The sequence below is a fragment of the Anas platyrhynchos genome, chromosome 18 (genome assembly GCF_047663525.1).
Source record: "Anas platyrhynchos isolate ZD024472 breed Pekin duck chromosome 18, IASCAAS_PekinDuck_T2T, whole genome shotgun sequence".
NCBI classification, from domain to species: domain Eukaryota; kingdom Metazoa; phylum Chordata; class Aves; order Anseriformes; family Anatidae; genus Anas; species Anas platyrhynchos.
This window is the reverse complement of record NC_092604.1, coordinates 9190768-9208578: the sequence shown is the minus strand read 5'-3', so window position 1 is coordinate 9208578 and position 17811 is coordinate 9190768. Positions and strand designations below refer to the sequence as shown.

The window sequence follows — 17811 nt, the reverse complement described above, 5'->3', positions numbered from 1 at the left end:
GCGCCGCGCGGCCTTAAAGGGGCCGCGCCTCGGGGCTCTCGGCGTTGGGTTTTGGGGTGGGAATTGGGGTTTTTAGGGGTTGTAAAGCACCGATGGGGCTGGGCTGGGACTGCCCGCGCCTCTAAATTGTGTGCCCCGCCGGTAGTGGGGCCGTACTGAGTCCCGTCACACCCCCCCCCCCAGTGGTGCCCTTGTTGCTGCTTCCCTGTCACCGATTTTTTTTTTTTTTTCCCATTTTTAGGCTTTTTTTCCTCTGTTTGAACCGAAATCCCCCACCCAGGAAACGCTGGGGGCGGTGCGGTGCGGCCCTGCTGCCCTCCATAAGCACTGACGAAGCTTCCTGCCAGCCCCGCAGGCTCGGCGCCCGGCCCCCAAATCCCCTGAAGGGAACCGGGGCCAACGGCTGCCCCCGGGGGCTGGGGGGGCTCGGCCCGGTCCCTCAGGGGCTGATGGAGGGATACGAGGTGGTCCTGGGGGTCTCTGCCCCTCAGGGGAGGCTGTGGTGGCTCAGGGGGGAAATAGAGGGCGGCTTGGTCCTGTAGGGGGTGGGTGGTGGGGGTATAAGCGGCCCCTTGGGGAAGGGAAGGGGAAGGAGGTGCTGGGGTGTAGTGAAACATCGAGTGTAAAATATAAAGCACGTAACACAGTAAAATGAAGGGATTATGAGGCCCTGGGGAGGTGGGGGTGATGCCCTCTGCAGCAGGAGGAAGGGGGAAAATTTGAGGGAGAGGAGGCCTGGGGGGTGCGTGTTGGCCTGCTGCAGGGAGCAGGAGGAGTGCTCTGTGTGGAGGGTCTCCGTGAGAGGGGGGTTTGAAAGGGGGTCTCTGCCTTGGTCGTGTCACCCCCTGGAGCAAGATGCGTTAATACCTCTCCTCTGCCCAGCAGGTACTGGAGCAGCTGCAGCCCGGGGCGCTGGGCACAATGCTGGTGGTTGAATCAGAAGGAAAAGGGAGTGAGAAAAAGAAATATGTAATAAAGCAGGTGAGAAGGTGGTTGCTAGGAAAACATGAGTTCGTCAACTCTGTGGGCCCTTTTGATAGTAAAAGAGGCAAACATGGTCAGTAGGTTGGTTGCTGGGTAAGAGTAGGTTTGCATCTTACATTGTGCTGCTCTTTTGGACATCTGAGGAATTGGATCAGTTTACCAGAATATTGAGGTAGAACTGGGGAAGGGGGAACGCCCTATTTAGGTCCATCCAGTGTGCTTTCACCAAAGCTTTCTGCTACTTTGACAGTGCAGCAGTGACTAGTCACTTAAAGCTTTCTGTTCATCTCCCAAAATCAAGACTGTTCCAAGCATTACAGATCGGAGCTATAATTTAAAATTTATGCCAATTCATATCCTCTTGGCAAGTTTGTACTTCCTTAAAAATTGGCTGTTTCTATATTACAGTCTCATCTTTGTCTTCTATTTGTTTGGTACAGGTTGAATGCACTGACAAAATGCAAGCAAACACGGCCTTGAAGGAGGTATCAGTGCAGGTTTTCTTTACAAGCTTCACTTCCAGAGACCAAAGACTTTAACAGAACAAAGTCTTTATCTACAAAGATTGGCTGTGCAAATAGCCAACATGCAGATTGGGTAGGACTATCTGAAGGGTGTTATCCCTGCCCTCTGCTTGAGCTGAGGCCAGGATTTTTTATTAGTTCTTCCTAGATTTGAATATGTAGATTCAAGTGGACAGCTGTTCTCAGAAGATAGTTCCATTTTTCAGATTTTGTATTTGATTTGTGGTGAGGACAAAGAGAAAAGCACATCATTTTGGCCTTTAAGCTGAAGGAGAACATAGCCTGTTTATATTTTTATTTATTATTATTAATTTCTGTCAAACATGTTTCATTACATGGTCATTTCTCAGAGTTGGGTATTTCATGATGTGAATAATTTGACTAGTTTTCTTCCTCTGTTTACCTTTTTTTTGTGCAAACTTTTTTCAATGCCACACATAAGAAGGAACATCAGACATACTGTTAAAATACCAAAATTTGTTTAAACAAAATATGTGAAATAATATCAGATGAATTAGTCTCACAGTGTCCAGTATACATGATATCTGCAGTGGAAAATGAGGGAGAATATACATGTATATCTGTAAAAATGTTTCATCCTATTAAAGATAAGTGACCTCTTTATATACTGAGACTGTCTTTCCTGATACAGTTTGATCCAAATTGTCTGCTGATGTGTCTGTTGAAATAAATGTAGCTGTGCAAGCTGGAAGCATGGCTCTTTTTTTTTTTTTCTTTCTGCACAGCCAAAAACAAAACTAGGACAGTGAGCTGAATTCCTGTAATTTTTTTTTTTTTCATCATCAGCAAATTTGTTAAAGTAACTGATAATTGTTCCTTATACTGAAACCAACGTAAAGGAGATAAACATCTCACTAGTGCCATCATCTTTTTTGTGGTTTGAGCTTGCATAGGTGTTATTTGAAATAACGCCTACACTAGAAAAATCATCTTGACTTTCACATCCTAAGATATGTTGTCAAGTTCAGACGTTAGGAACTGGGGTAGGGGATTATTTACATAGCATGTCTCTTAGGATCTGTTTGTACCTTGAGTCTCCCAATGCTGTTACAGCATTACACTGAGCAGAGTCTTACTGAAGTACTTTCCTACACTTGTACATGCAAATGTACCTGTATAACAGAGCTTACACACAGAAAGGATTTGAACAGACACGTGACATGAACATGTCAGGAACTGGCTTATGATATTATTTAAGGTCATTTTCAGTGGGAAGGAGTATGTAGCTCTAGACTGCTTTCTCTCAGTATTTTTTTTTCTACGCAGGCAATGGATTTGCTAAAACTTCGTCATTCAAACATCTGTACTTACAAGGAGTTGTTTGTGACTTGGAATAATGAGGTGAGAATTAACTAGGATTGGTTGTGTAAAATGTATCATTTTAAGTTGCTTTTGTCTGCTTTTGTTCTGTCTTCAGCATGCCTGCATTTAAACAAACAGAACTTTCATAGCAGGCTATAGGAAACCAAAAGCCCTGTCTTGCTTATTTTCAGTTTTGATTCAGCACTCACGTGAAATTCATGTTGTTTTTTATGGGTGTATGTTCTACTCGAATTGTCCCACATGGCTTTGTGTAAGAGATGCTGGGGTAATGATTTTGAAAAAAAAACAACACACGTGCTCTATTTTTAATATAAGAAAGTAAATATTGTATGCTCTGTGAGAGATTAAACATCTCAGAACACCTGTGTATTGGTGAACATCATACCCAGCAGTTTGGCCAAGTCCTTGTGTTGATCTATCTTTCTGGATATGTTATTACCTGCAAACAATTAGACAATCTTGGTGTAACGTTTTATTACAGATATCATCTCTGTTCCTTTGTCTGGTAATGCAGCACTCAGGCCAAGAAGATCTTTCATCTCTGATTAAGACAAAAAGGCAGAAGTCAGAGAAAATAGCAGACATGGTAAAACGTACAAAAGAGGCATTTAATTGAACTGACTGAATCTTGCTGCTTTTATATTTCTTCTGTATTCACTCTTTCTCAAAGTTTTCCTCAAAGTCTTCAAAGCACAGTGTGTTGCTGAAGAGAGCTTTTGGAAGTTATCTACTTCTTTGCCTTGAATCACTATGAAATTTCTGTATCAACAATTAACTCTTCGTGTATCTTGCTCTCAAGCAATTAAATCTTCCCCTGTTTTACTTTTTTTATCCATGGAAATTATGGATGATAGCAATTGTCTAATACACACAGAGATTAGCATATTTATCTGTTTGGGGAAAACAGTATTTCCTTCCACTCTGGGCCTCACTTCAATTACAGGCATTCTCTCTTGTTAAATGTTTAATTTCTCTGTCATGTTATTGTATTTGTGTTACATTGTCACGTATGTACCTGTCAACAGGTGATGGTGAAGTTCCTGGGACAGATGGTGGATGCTTTGTTTTATATACACAAACAAAACATTTTGCATAGGTGAGTAGAAATCCTGTTAATTTTCTGTGACTTTTGAACTCATCTGTTTCTTGAATTTTGTCTTGAATTAGCCATTTGAAAGAGGTGTTCTCTGTTGTTTTGAACGTGAGGTATGATTGTTAATATAAACATTAGAATATTGCCTGTCAACAATGCTTACATTCTAGTGGATGTGACAGACAAGGTATACTTTGTGTGACTAAAGTAAAGTAAGCCATTGCATTCCATGTTTGGATAAATTTTGTTGTAATTGCAATTTTCAAAGCATTTCACAGTAAAGGAGGAAAATAATTTTCAGTTGATTACCACTTGTATATCAAAACAAAAAAACAAATCCCAAACTTTCTAATATGTAGAGATGCTGAGAACCTGTAGTTACATATCACTAGGTTCTGATCTCACATGCTGACAGAAAATATTTGTGTTGCAGAAATCTCAAGCCGTCAAACATTCTTGTGACTGATGAAGAATCCTTCATGCTTTGTGACTTCAGTACAGAAATACTTATGACTGATGAAGCAAAATGGAAAATAAGAGTGGAAGAAAGTAGATAATTTCTTTTATTTTGACTATATTTATAAGAGATTAATTTATGGTGGATATTTTGCAATCTCCAGAGAAAAATCAGACAAAGAGAGAAATGTTATCCCCCCCCTTCTCTGCATTATCCTTCTAAAATATGAATAGCATATTCACAGAGAGTTGCCCGGAGCATTAATTGTGTTCATAATTGAAAGCTGTCTATAAGTCTCAGAACTTCTATGAAACAAATACAGTTGCAATTCTTTTTAGCTTGATATATATGCAGTTACATCTTGAAAAATGATTTATTAGTTGTAGTGTTTCTTACTCTTTTGTAGCATATCGCCAGTAAAAACCAAACCAAAACAAAAAACCCACTAATCTCTGCTGAGTATCTCTATTTTTAGACATAAAACTATTGCCTGCAGTTCATACCTGTGCAGGCAACACTGTGTATAATACAGTGTCAGCAATGTTACCATGGGATTCTTATTTCAACAGATAGCAAGGCTTGGATGGCTCCGGAAACATTCAATTTTTGTTTCAGTGAGAAATCAGACATCTGGTCTCTAGGCTGTATTCTACTTGACATGATCACCTGCTTTATTCTGAATGTATGTAATAATGTTTCATTATAGATTTAAAATGTCATGAGCCCACCAGGATATCTGTAAATTTGTATGTGTAAACTCTACTGTTACTATACTCTTTACAGACAGAAGAGATCACTTCATTGCTGCAGGATCTCAGACACAATACCAGCCGTCTTGAGGGAGTTCTGCCACTGATGCAACATGGAGATAACAGCTCTTTGCCTTTATTCCCAATTCTATTTATGATGCTACAGATTCAGCCCAGCATGAGACCCACAGCAAAGTGAGTTCTAGATGCTTTGCCTGTATTGTTATTTCTTGACCTAAACCCCACATACCTTCAAAAGATAGGGAACGTTAGCTACTGCTTGAAAGGGATTGAGTCAAGGTTGTTGATCTTACCGCCTTGACTAATTGAGTTACTACAAAAAGACTTGTTTTTCTTTAAGAAACAGGCATTCTGATTTGTGTAGTTGACCTTTTTTGAAGAGTTACATTATAAAATCATGTTGCACACAATTTTTTACCTCTTGAGAATGCTTCAGGATGCAATGCAATATTTTGGTATTGTATCTATTTTACAAACAATTAAATTGAAGCCTGAGTCTGGCTTGTTTACAGTAAGCTTTTTCATCAGCAGTTTTGAAGCAAACTGTGTAAGTTTTGTCAAAAATAATCTAGTCTTCAAATAGCATTGTTTAATTTTTTATATCAAAATTAAATGAAGACTGTAGAAATATTTCTGAAACTTACCAGTTCTAATTTATTGGTACTACTTTTGTCTCTCATAATTTTAGGGATCTGACTGATGTTCCATTTGTTGGGGAATGCCTGATTGTTGCTGGTTCCTTTTTAATAAAACAGAAAAAGTCTTTGTCTCCCTGTATAATAGATGTGCTCCTTGAGGGAGGAATCGAAAATGTTCTAGGTAATAAGGAAAACAAGATGAATTTGATGAATAATGGTGATTTTTGTAGAAGACAAACCAGTGTGTTTTCCAGTCTACTTGAAAAATAATTCTTGTGTTCCCATTTTATTTGAAATGGAATAGGATATTCTTTGGAGCAAAAATCACTGTATAGCCTTTTCTAGAACCTCGTAAGTTTACCAGCCATACCTAGTGTGCCATGGGGTCAGAGATCATTCCTCTGAAAATCTGGGAACCACACTTGTTTTGTCTGCATTCTAACATGTTTGCAATGTATGCCAAGAAAAGATCTACTCTGCCATTTTTCTTGTAAATAAGGATGAGGTTCTCTTAATATGAAAAGGCTGTCTGAATAACGCATTTAAAGCCCCCAGCCCTGCTTTGATTCAATACTCCAACAGTTCCAGAAAATATGTGTGACATACAAAGATCATAGAGGTGAATCATGATACTCTAAGGATCGATGCTTAGGGAGAAAGGGTTTCTCTTTCAGCAGTCACAAATTCATTATTTTCATTTATGTGAATTCACATCTTGCACAAAAATAGATAAAATTTTAGTGCTTTTTGTAAATGTTTTGTATCAAATGATTATATATTTTTAATATAGAATTCATGCAGGCTTTCTGGGATGTAGAAGAAGCACAGGCTAGAGCCATGCAGCACCTTTCCAGCTTTGTAGGAGATGAAAGTGGTAAGGTACTGCTTTATTCATTTATTTGTTCTGCTCTTTCCTTACCTTTTGAGATAATGGGAAGAGGAAAAAAGTCTCCTAACAATGAGAACAAAATTGCTGTCTTCCTATTTTTGATTTTTGAAACATACTGAAATAGATTGCTTGTTTATATGATTGTGTTGGTACTTGTTTGTAAATGCTTTTGCTGAACAGCAGCATGTTTTACTGGACAAGAAAAATGGGTACTGGGAAAAACTTGGTGATGTTGGCAACCAAGAGGAATGGGCAAACTTACGTTTGTCGAGGAAGGTAATTCATATCAGCATGGGGATAAATTGTGGGTAATGCCTAGGGCTGTGAGACAGATAGAGCAAAAGCTAACTACGTGTGTCTAGTTTCTTTGTGTCCAGTAAAGCTGTGTGAGTGAACACTATTTTCTCCCACTATCTGCACATTTTTTCAGATCTTTCAGATCAAATTTATTTTTTTTTAAAGCACCAGGTTAACTCAGTTTATCCAGTAGCACTGCATTTTTGTGACAGCATTTTAAAACTGGCATTAGCACATACTATTAATACACAAGGATGTTCAATATCTGTAATCAAAAAGGAAAGAGTCATTTCTTTTTCTTTAGAGTTGCCAACCTCTTCAGCACTGTTATTGAAGAAAACTTTACTGTTCTTTCATTCAGGAATGTTGTTTTACTGTATCCCATCCTTCACAGGGACTCAAATTCATTTGAAACCAGAACTCTGGTGTTTTTGAAGCATAAACATCTGCTGAGCAATCGACTGCGTAAATGAATGTTGTTTCAAATCATTTCTCTTCCCCACAGCCTTGCCCTATCTGCCAAAATTCACAGAATTGATCACTTTTGCAATGAAGGCCCATATAGATTCCCTCAAGTTACAAGTAGATGGTTGCAGTTTATTGCTTGAAATTCTTACTCAAGGTACAGTTACGACATTTCCAACTAATGCTGGGTAATACAGCCTGTATCTTGTAATGTTAGATGTATCAGGTAAGGTTTGAAATAGTTTCAGTAATAATTTTAGGGGATAAATGTAAGGTAATAGAGGAATTTAACCAGCTTTAATAAGAGCCTAGATTCTTGGGGGCTTTCTTTAAGACTGGCATATGTGTATTCTGTGTTAAAGTGTAAATGTTAAATCCAGGCTACTGGTCTTAGTCTACCAAGTTTGTTTTCATGTTACAAATGAGAGATTTTCAGTGCTCTGACATTTGACTTTAAAAGCATAAAAATACAGAAGACATTTTGCTCTCTTGTGTTGTCCTTTCTGTCAAGTTTCTTGGCATTTTATTCCAATAGCACCTGATAATGGTACAGGATTGAAAGTAATAAGAAATGTATTTTGGAAGAAAGAAAATTTGAAATAATTTTGGAGTTGTGTGAATAAATAGTTGAATAGCTGTTAGTTGAATGTTTACTTATGTAGAGAGCAGGAGGTTCAAACTGCATTCAAAGCCACTGAAATTTTTGTTGTTCTAATGTTTACTTTTGACAGCTCTAGAACAGGATGTGGTGATGACCCTGGATGAGAATGTGACCATTTCTCTATTAGAGATAGTGAGAAAACACTCTGAAAATGAAGAGCTTCTTTCATTGATCTGCACATTACTGATGATGATATCAGCCAGTGGTGGGTCACTTTGTTCATTTTTGGAGGAATATTCTTATTTTTCCACTTCAATAATCTAATCCAAGATACAATGCAGAACTCATGACTTCACTGAGATGTGGGTGCCTGTAGATATTAGTTTGATAAGGATAATAGTGGTAAGATTTCTTGTACTTTCAGGTATGTTATGAATAAGTTGCACTGTTGAGGCTTCAGGCACTTACTGAATTGTATGTATTACAGAGCTGTGCTGTATTTGTCTGTTTTAGAAACAAATAGAAACTGTGCAAATAGTAGTCCTTGGGAAAATGAGGGCATAGAACCTGGATTCTATTTCCGGCTGTGCTGTGGTGAACAGCACATTTCTACATTCTGCCTCATTTTTTTTTTTTTCTCCTGAGATTGTATTTGCTAAATATTTATAGTATTTTTTGTTTGCAGTGTCAATTCAGCAGTCATCATAAGACTCTTTGGTCACAGAGTTTTGCAACAAGGGGATAATCTAAAAAGACTAGTTTGTACAAAGTGTTATGAAATGTCTACATTTATACAAATAAAGTTACTACCTAAGGCCAAATTTTATACATTATTTCCTAACTGAATCCAATCTTTTTCTTTCTTTTGTCCTGCTCATGGTATTACGTTACCTGTTTGGTATCACTGTTTAAATATGGTTGGTAGTGCAGTTTGTTGCAAGGACAGTGAGAGGGGCACAAATGCCAGGTTTTATACGCTATCTTTTTCTGTGCTCTTCAGAAATTGCAGCAGAGAATCTAAGGAAAGCTGGATTAATCTCAGACCTTCTGTGGATTTTAAAAAATTTTCTTCATAATGAACAGATCTGCCTCTCTAGCTGTGCAGTTCTCTGGAGCTTGGCTGTGAGTGGTAAGTAGAACCCAGCAAGTATTGTGCCTAGCCTCATGTGACTGAAATGCAGCAGGTATTGTGCCTAATTGAGTTCAGACATTTGTGTTGCTGTAACTGGGTTTTTCTTACATTTTTTTCTTGCATTGTGTAGAGATGTCTCCACAGCACTGCTAGAATAACTTTAAATGATCAACAGCCGACCCCTTTTTATGGGACCACACTGGGAGTTTATGGAGATTTGTTTCTCCAGTGTTCTTTTATAGGTGTTGTATTCTAATCATCAAGGAAGGCTGAAAGCACAGTGTGCACAATTGCACTTGGTGTGTTTTGTTTTCTTTGTGTGACAATCTACCTATTTGATTTATGTGACCAGCTAAATACCCATCCTGTGAAAGATTTGCATACCAAAATATTTTTTTGCTTGCTTTCCTGCTGTGATGCCCAAGTGTAATTTAAATGGCAGAGGAAACTAGTTCCCAGAGTTTAGCTTTCTGCAATAAACACTACTATTTAGTAGTCCTGTAAAATCTGATTTGCATGTTTGGGATTTCTTCCCTCACTGTTGACCATATTAAAATAATGTGGCTTTACTCCAGTGCCATTACCCATTAATGTTTTACTGATATAATTTGACTTATAATGAGCTTGTGATGTTGTTACTTGATTAAATAACCCTGCCTGATGCGTTTCCTTTTTGTTGTGGTAATTCAGAGAATAATGCAGACCAAGCGTTGCTGAAAAGTGCTGTCCCCATTACCACTGCGGTCATTCAAGAGCACCTCCAGAATGGAGCAGTTATGGAGTCAGCTTGCTCAGCGCTGTGGGCATTGTCACTCCAAGGTGTGTGTTCCCAAGGTGTTTATCTTGTCCCTTGTGCATGGAAAAGGCTAGCACATCAAACACTGCTGTCAGTAGATTCATGAAGTACAGGCTGCTTGGCCTTAGCAGGCTCTGCAGATGGCAGCAGAGTTAGAAACTTGCATCCTCTTAATAAACCCTCCCTGTATTTGCTGTCTGACACTAATGAAGCTATTTTTGATGATCCATATTGATTATGTAACTAGATACTGCTGATGGATACAGCTCACGATAAGTCTTTACTGGGTCTCTGTTACTATAATACAGGTTTTCACATTCTTTCTTTGTAACATTTGCTGCATACTTAAAAAATCCCTTCAGAAACAGAAGTTGAGATGCAGGTATGTATTTTAAATGTGTTTTTTTTTTTTTTTTTAATTTTATTATTATTATTTTCTTTTAAAGGATGCTTAACTGAAAATGACTATGAGCCTACAACAGTGCTTTTGCTGGATGCACTTAGGATGAACCTGAAAAGAGCTGTGCTAGTGAAGAATGCCTGCCTGGCATTAGCAAGCCTTCTAAGGCTATCTGGTAACATTCAGTAATTAATTTTTGTTAATTGCAAATCACCTCAGAGGTGCTTCTGCGTAGTTCAGGAGTTCATATTGGGACTGAGATTGTCTTCTCTCCTGAGTTAATCTTTTCTTGCAGAACTGGAAGGAGAAATATTGAAACTGTAAGTGCAGATTTTTTCTTCCCATGGAGCTGGCATGCATGTCTGAGTAGTAGTAGATGGCACCATCTCATTTGTTAGTAACTTGAGAGTGTTTTCATTTTTTTTTTTTTTTCAATGTAAAAGGGTGGAGCTCAAAGAAACAATAAATATTATGTCTGCCATGCATGACATCAGCTGCATATATGGTTTTCTACTTGGCCAAATATGCTTCAGAATAGCTTTTAGGAAGGCTGAAAAGAATGGATATGATTGCGTGGAAAAATACTACATGTGCTAGCAAGGGTGGGGGACTGGAAAGCAAATAATGCAGTCTGCAACAACCGATCAGCCCAGATGCATTTGTCTCCCTTTCAGAATTATCAGCTTTCAGCTTTATAACGGATTCAAAAGGCAGTGGAATAAACCTGATCAAAGAGGCCTACCACTTTCACTGTGATGACCCAGAAGTGGTGGAAAATATCTGTATGCTGATTAATGAGATGGTTCAGTATGGTAAGATGGTGGTGTTATTTATCCAGTCTCTTCTTCTCCCCCACCCCTAAAAGACAGTAAAGAAAAAGCAGCTGCTCAGGCAAATGGAAGTTATTCTCAGGAAGGACTCACTATATATCTAAGAAAGGAGGAGGAATTGGAATTGTATTTTCATCTGGTACTTTCTTGTCCTTGAGTAATTATAAAAAGGCCCTGCAATTTTATTAATTTTGTAACTTCAAAATTTAACCTTGGCTTCTGTTTGCATAGATCCATCCCGTTTCTAATTTTCTTTAGCTAAAACCACTGGAAATTGTACCAGTAACCATAAATTATCCTGTTCATTTACATTATAGATGACATTGTGCTGGATATGGTGTCCCAGAAAATGGAAGAACTGCTGTCTGAAATGAAAAGCCGTTTTCCATCTAGCATGGTATGTAGAAGATTCTGGGGACAATAAAGGGTGTGTGCTTAATATATTACACTATTTCTGGTTATGGATTTTAAATTTTTAGGTGGAATTACAGAGTATAGAAATTTACAGAAGAATTATGTGTATATGATGTGAAGAGTGAGCTGTAAGAATATATGTTGAAAACAACTATTTGGAAGACTTTCTTTATGCTCTGTGCTGTAATTTTTAAGATGATGTTTTGGTCTCTTGCAATGTTGCACTGCATTAACTTACTACAGTTTCCATACTAAACAGGCTAAAGTTTAAAGGAATAAGACAAGTATGTAGCATCCAGGTACCTTCTAAGAGACAATCTTGAAAAAAACAAACAAACAAAATAACACTGATAGTTTGCTTGAAGGGTTAACTTAAGTTATATTCCAACAGTTATATTGGAAAAAAAAAAAAAGATAACTACTGAAATACCAGAAACGGGAAAGTTATTCAGGCTATTTAATGTTCTATGGTAGTACTTCCTTTAAAACAGCTTACTGTGAAGTAAGCAGCAATAAAGTTTTTTTTCAGCAAGCCAGTATAACTGGTTAGTCTTATAACCTTGCTCTTCTTAGTTATGCATTTAGTCCGCTTATGTAATTCCTCTCAGAGAGAGGCCTGGCCTACAAACTTGCTCTCTGGTGTCTCTGCACCATTTTAATGAACAGTGCATCTATAAAGTAGTGCACATTAAAAAAAAAAAAATCACAAATGAGAAGAAAGCTCCCTCTTCTGTTGTAAATGCAATTTGTTGTTCCCCGCGCCACCTGTTGACAGACAATACCAGAACTCTCTCATTCTGGTAATAGCATGTGGCATGCCACTGCTGAATCTCTGAAACCTATTCCTTGCTACTTTCCACTACCCATTTAGATTATTTAAATCACAACATTAGTGTTCAGTCTGATAATTACAATTGCTTTGGATTTTGCAGAATCAGACCTTATATATGTTTAAAACATCAGTCATTCTAAAGGCCTAAGTTAAACACAATGCTCTTTATTAATTTAGAAGTATAAAAATAACTGAAGTAACAAGGTACTTATTTGACAATTCTCATATTTCTCTCCAGGAGATAATGACCCTTGTGGATACAGCACTTGTGAAACTGCAAAAGTAAAGTAAACATTTTTTGTATATAAGAACAAATCTTGTAGGCTTCTGGTTTAGATATAAAAGCCTGGATCCTTCTGAAATACATTGAGAAGCTTTTCTCACCACAAGGATTAATATTGGGCCATTAATAATACATAAACATGTTTATGTTCCATTGGTTTAGTTACAACTGTGAGACCAACAGCAGTAATTAAGAACTTGCCTTACTTTGTAGACTTTATAAATATCTGAAATAGATGTTTTAGCCTCAGGAATTTCAGTAAAGCAGTAACAAATTTTTCCTACATTTATCATAATTTAAAAACACTTTGTTTTTTTTAAGCTCAGTGTATATTTCCTTTGCAGAAATGAACTGATGAAATAATTGACAAGTGCAGCCATTTGTTACAAGTGTTGTTGAAACACAGTAGTAGGCATTAGGCATACATCCTTTCCAGAAAGGGGATACTTCAGTAGTATTCTTGTATGGCAGCACTCATGTACCATGTTGGAAGTGGTACATGAATGCTGTATTATTATTTTATGAAATAGCTGCCATTGGTTCCAAGTTGCTCTCTCTAAATTTGCCCAGAATCTGACAAGAAAACAGCAAATGCTGCAGATAAAAAACACAGCATAGAATCATTCATGTTTTACAGTTTTAGATTTGTTCTTAATAGCATCTTCCCATTGCTTTTTCTCTAAGGTGTACAGTCTCATAGCTGCTTGCGCATCCTGAACCTGAAAGAAAACAGAACATACAAGGAGGCTTAACAAAACGTGGCTGAAGAACATTTATTATTAATAAACAGCTACATATCCCATCATCTTAATAAATAAATCCTTTCAAGTAGCACTTCATAATCTCCTTCCAGATTTAGAAGCTCTATTGTGACTAGTGGAGGGGAATTAATATGTACAGCCCACCACGAGGCTATGCGCTTCTTTCTCTCACCATGACTTGGAAAGCCATTATGAAAAAATGATGTAGTATCTTAGAGGTAACTTCTAAATTTGCTTTGCTTTTCAATTCCTCTGTCGTACTTCCATTTTTTCAGTGTATAATAGAATATCTGCTGAGAATAGGCTCTTGCTATTTTACCTAGCTACCATAGGTGCAGAACGCTGCTTTTAAAGCAAGCAGTTGATACTTGGGATTTTACTTTTTTTTTTTTTTTTAAACTAAGGATCTTAAAATAGCAAGAATTAGCATTTAAACAAAATACAGTTGACTTATACAAAAGAAGTTTATTAAAATAAGGAAATAATCCAAATGGTATGAGGCATGTAACAGTACGCAAGCTTAGGTGGCAGTCTTATTACATGATGGTGTCCAAGCAGAGCTTGCTAACTTTCATTGAGAGGACAGAATGAAGCTGCAGGATTCTTAGCTGAATCCTGATTCTAGAGCTTATGTGTACTATCTTACTGATCTACCCCAAAATGTACATTCTGATGAGATACATACCGAGCTGTGCTCTGATGTCTGCACTTTAACATTTAGCAGTCTTTCACAGAGCAGCTTCAATGATGGTCGTGCAGACTGGAAATAAAGAAGACTGAATCATGCTGTCTCACACTGCTTGAAATATATAGATGTGTGTACACATACAGCTTCTGTTGGTGAACTAGCAAGGAGATTTTACAAATTACAAGGATTATGCACATTTGCATACACTACTAAGAGGGTTTTCTATGTATTACTATAACCCTAAGATTTACGTTTGGGGTGCTTTATTGTGAGAAACAAACTAAGTATATAGCTAGGAAACTTAAAACATTGCCCTACAATCTGAACCTTTACTCTTGCAGTCTAAGTAGAAATTTGAAACCATCAGGATTTTTTTATATCCTTGTACAAATTATACTACTAAGAAGGATCACATAAGCCTTACTGTAATTAGAACCGTACCATCTTATATTGCTATCTAGAGAAGTGTTATGAAGACCATGCTAGTGGTAAAGAATGGGAGAGCCACTGAGTTTTGTTTACAGGTATTACTGGTAATGTTTGTAATGAACTAAGTAACACTGCCATATTTCATACACTAAGTAAGCATTCAGTTTGACTTGTTTCAGGTAGTAAAAAGAAACAGAAACAAGTGGGACAAGCTAGAAGCTGGGATTCAGCAGCCCAGCAGTCAGTTAATCAAGGTGTTCCTTCACAACAATTTCTTACCTTGACTCTCTGTCTGAAAGGTTTGTATTTTTGTGTGTCGCGTATTTTCTTCTTTGGATGATCAAGAAATAGGACCTGAAAGAAATTGTATTTCTGGTTTAAAGAGTGCTGTTACACAGAAAGTAACCAAACTGTTGAGCTTTGGAGGCTAAGCAAAGCATACAAAGGCTTCTTTCATTATGCTGTTTCTTCTGTGGCTCTTTAGTACCCAAATCAGTATTATTAAGTCAGTGTGGAAATTGAAGTCAATTGTGCAAGTGAATAGGGCTATACTTGGTGCAGCGTATAAAGACATGAAATTAAGCGAACAATTATAAAGCTGTCGTTTCTAGGAGTTCAGAGAGTTCATCTGACTAATCCAGGAAGATATATTAGAAAGTTAATTGATTTTCAATGTTTGGAACCTTGTCTTCAAAGTAACAAATTTGCAGCCACATACCTTTAGGTCATTGTGTAAAGCATGCCCAACTAAAATCCTTCCATTCAAGATATCCGCAACCTCCTTCTGAACGGTTTTAAAATCTTCACCTAAAAACACCACACAATTAAACCACCTTCCATTAGACACCTAAGATACTCTAAGCAAGCTACAGTTAAAACACTGCATCTTTTTTGTGAAGGCAATTGTACGTTTGGGACTATATAAATTATAAAACTTATCATAAGTTATATAAATTTGTATTTGACACTGAATCTTCTTGCCGTGAAGAGCACAACACTAAAAGGAAATCAACTTACACATTATTCCCACACCATAATTAACACGTGAATTTCATCTGGGATATCAGTGACCATTCTGTAAAAAAAGTACTTCTTCCCACATTTTTCCTAGCATTCAGACTAGATTTTATTTTCAATTTTTTTAATGTAAGTCTAAAACTTTTTCAAGCTCAACCAATGAGGCTTTTGTGGTAGCCTATTAAAATTACCTTCCTTGAAGAACATGTTTGGGAAAAATCTCCTACCTGTCTTTATGTTCTCAGGACGTATGCCACTAACAGCAGTTCTGTAATCCGTCACCTCTTCTGTAGGTTTGACATACTTATCATAAACACACTTCCCAAATTGGTTCACAATGGACACTCGAGCCACAATACTGTCTTCACCATTTGGTCCCACTCCCACCATCTCGCAGTCCATGGCTACTGTTCTTGTCAGACTGAAATGAAAAAAGGACAGCTTGGTGACACACCTGTTACAAGGACAGTACAGTGAAATTCACAAAGTGCACACATTTGGGAGAACTCAGCAGTGTGACTGTCAGCAGACCCAGGGGGATGTCAGCTTACATATTGCATCCACAAATCAGAGTTATCAGAAGAATCTTGATGCTTCTGCTGTCATGCTTCCCACTGGAATGCCACTCACCCATCAGAAGACTTTTCTTTAACCAGCACCCGCTCCACAGACTGTTCGGATCGGCCTGTTGGAAGTCCCAGTTTTCTTCTAGCAACTTCTGCTGCTTCAGGTCCTATTGCTGCTTCAATATCTTGTGGATCAACGTCATCAAACCAGATGTCAGCCCTGGTAAGTACAAATTTAATTATATTAAATAGTTTTTAAGTGGTTTTGCATCTTTATACTGTAGGAAAAGCATTTTTTTTTTTAAATTAAAAAATCAGCTCTAAAAAGTAGTCTAGCACTGTCATCTATACAAATCTGTTGCCTTATCTGAGGAGGGGCACTGTTCATCTTATTTCTCCCAAAATGTAGTCTGGAAGAGTGCAGCTATTTCGAATCTAATACTCTGTACTCCTTACATACACCTACTAAAATAAACATTCAAATACATGCATCATGCCTGAAGTACTCACTCTTTGGGCTGCTGCTCCACATCTTCAGCTTTCCTCTTCTTATGTTTTACATCACCCTTCTCCTTTTCAATATTGCCATTCTTCCTTTTTTCCTTGCAGCCTTTCCCATTGGTGCCATTTAAATTCTTGTCCGTTGCAACCTTCTTGGATTTTGGCTTAGCCAAAGGAGCATTGTCTTTAGCAGAACTGTTGTCCTTTTTATTTATGGATTTGGGCTTTAAATTCTTGTCCGCTGCAACCGCCTTGGATTTTTTCTTATCCAAAGGAGGACTGTCTTTAGCAGGACCATTTTCCTTTTTGTTTGCAGATTTGGGCTTTACCACGTTCTCACTCCCATTGCTAGCTGGAGCTTGTTGGCTGTTCCCCTCTTTGAGGGGATGCTTCTTTTTGGTGTGCGTTTGACATGCAGAGGGGGGCTCATCCGACTTATTTGCCTTTTGTTTCAGTAGCTAAAATGACCAAAAGGGAAAAAAAAAAAAAAAAAAGAGAGAGAGAAAATAAGATTATATCCCTTCAGTTCTATCCTGCTGTCATTTGTCAGAGTACTCCACACAGCGCCTCAGGGTGAAGCCAGGGGTCTCTACCTGGCTGAAGGGGCATTACTGCAACGGCACCTCCCCTGCGGGTTATTTTAACACAAATGCGTATTTTTTCATTACTATACGCGCTAGGGAACTGCGCTAGCAAGGAAAACGACAGCATCCCCGGCCCGGCAGCTCGCCCTCACCTCCTGCAGCGCCTTCCAGTTGGCGGAGAACTCCTGAGGGCTGCGGGGCGGGCCCGCCGCCATCTTAGGGCCCTGAGGCGCGGCCGGCTTCGGGGGGCGCCGCCGGAATTTCTTCTTCTTCTTGCCCTTCCCGGCGCTCGGCCCCGCCGCCCCGGGCTCCGCGGGGCCCCGTTTTGCCATGAGGGGACGGGGAACGGGAATCGAAGGGAGTGGCGGCCGCCGTTTCCTCAGCGCCTCGCAGCAGCGGCCCGGCGGGGAACGTGGCCCCGCGCTGCGGTTCCGGGCGTCGGGGCCGGGTCTGCGCTGGCGGCCCCTGGCGGCTGCGGGAGTGCTCGGCGCTGAGCCGCCCGTGGGGCGAGCCCTG

General features: G+C 38.7%; 2 protein-coding genes across 7 annotated transcripts; one reads left to right on the top strand and one right to left on the bottom strand.

Annotated features, from left to right (window-relative positions):
* Positions 1-66: 66 nt before the first annotated feature.
* Positions 67-13583, top strand: STKLD1 (serine/threonine kinase like domain containing 1). Of its 4 annotated transcripts, XM_027470714.3 has the most exons (20): positions 68-464; positions 886-981; positions 1425-1469; positions 2796-2870; positions 3334-3438; positions 3878-3948; positions 4379-4494; positions 4972-5084; positions 5186-5346; positions 5861-5991; positions 6601-6684; positions 7502-7618; positions 8193-8327; positions 9063-9191; positions 9885-10013; positions 10437-10565; positions 11065-11202; positions 11538-11617; positions 12705-12748; positions 13434-13583. In XM_027470714.3, exons 1-20 carry the CDS (start codon positions 450-452, stop codon positions 13447-13449), a joined length of 1929 nt encoding a protein of 642 aa, XP_027326515.1. In that variant the 5' UTR covers positions 68-449; the 3' UTR covers positions 13450-13583. The 4 variants fall into 4 exon arrangements, with proteins under 4 accessions (XP_027326517.1, XP_027326515.1, XP_071881487.1 ...); XM_027470716.3 differs by lacking the exon at positions 1425-1469 and having other exon boundaries at positions 67-464; XM_072025386.1 differs by lacking the exon at positions 12705-12748.
* REXO4 (REX4 homolog, 3'-5' exonuclease) lies at positions 12612-17771 on the bottom strand. Of its 3 annotated transcripts, none has more exons than XM_072025399.1 (8): positions 17448-17771; positions 16721-17169; positions 16275-16430; positions 15872-16065; positions 15346-15434; positions 14907-14981; positions 14196-14286; positions 12612-13468 (listed from the first exon to the last, which is right to left on the bottom strand). In XM_072025399.1, the coding sequence occupies exons 1-7, from the start codon at positions 17625-17627 to the stop codon at positions 14239-14241; spliced, it is 1191 nt and encodes a 396-aa protein (XP_071881500.1). In that variant the 5' UTR covers positions 17628-17771; the 3' UTR covers positions 12612-13468; positions 14196-14238. The 3 variants fall into 3 exon arrangements, with proteins under 3 accessions (XP_071881500.1, XP_038044038.1, XP_071881499.1); XM_038188110.2 differs by having other exon boundaries at positions 14196-14270; positions 17448-17769; XM_072025398.1 differs by lacking the exon at positions 12612-13468 and having other exon boundaries at positions 14281-14355.
* Between the last annotated feature and the right edge of the window lie 40 nt (positions 17772-17811).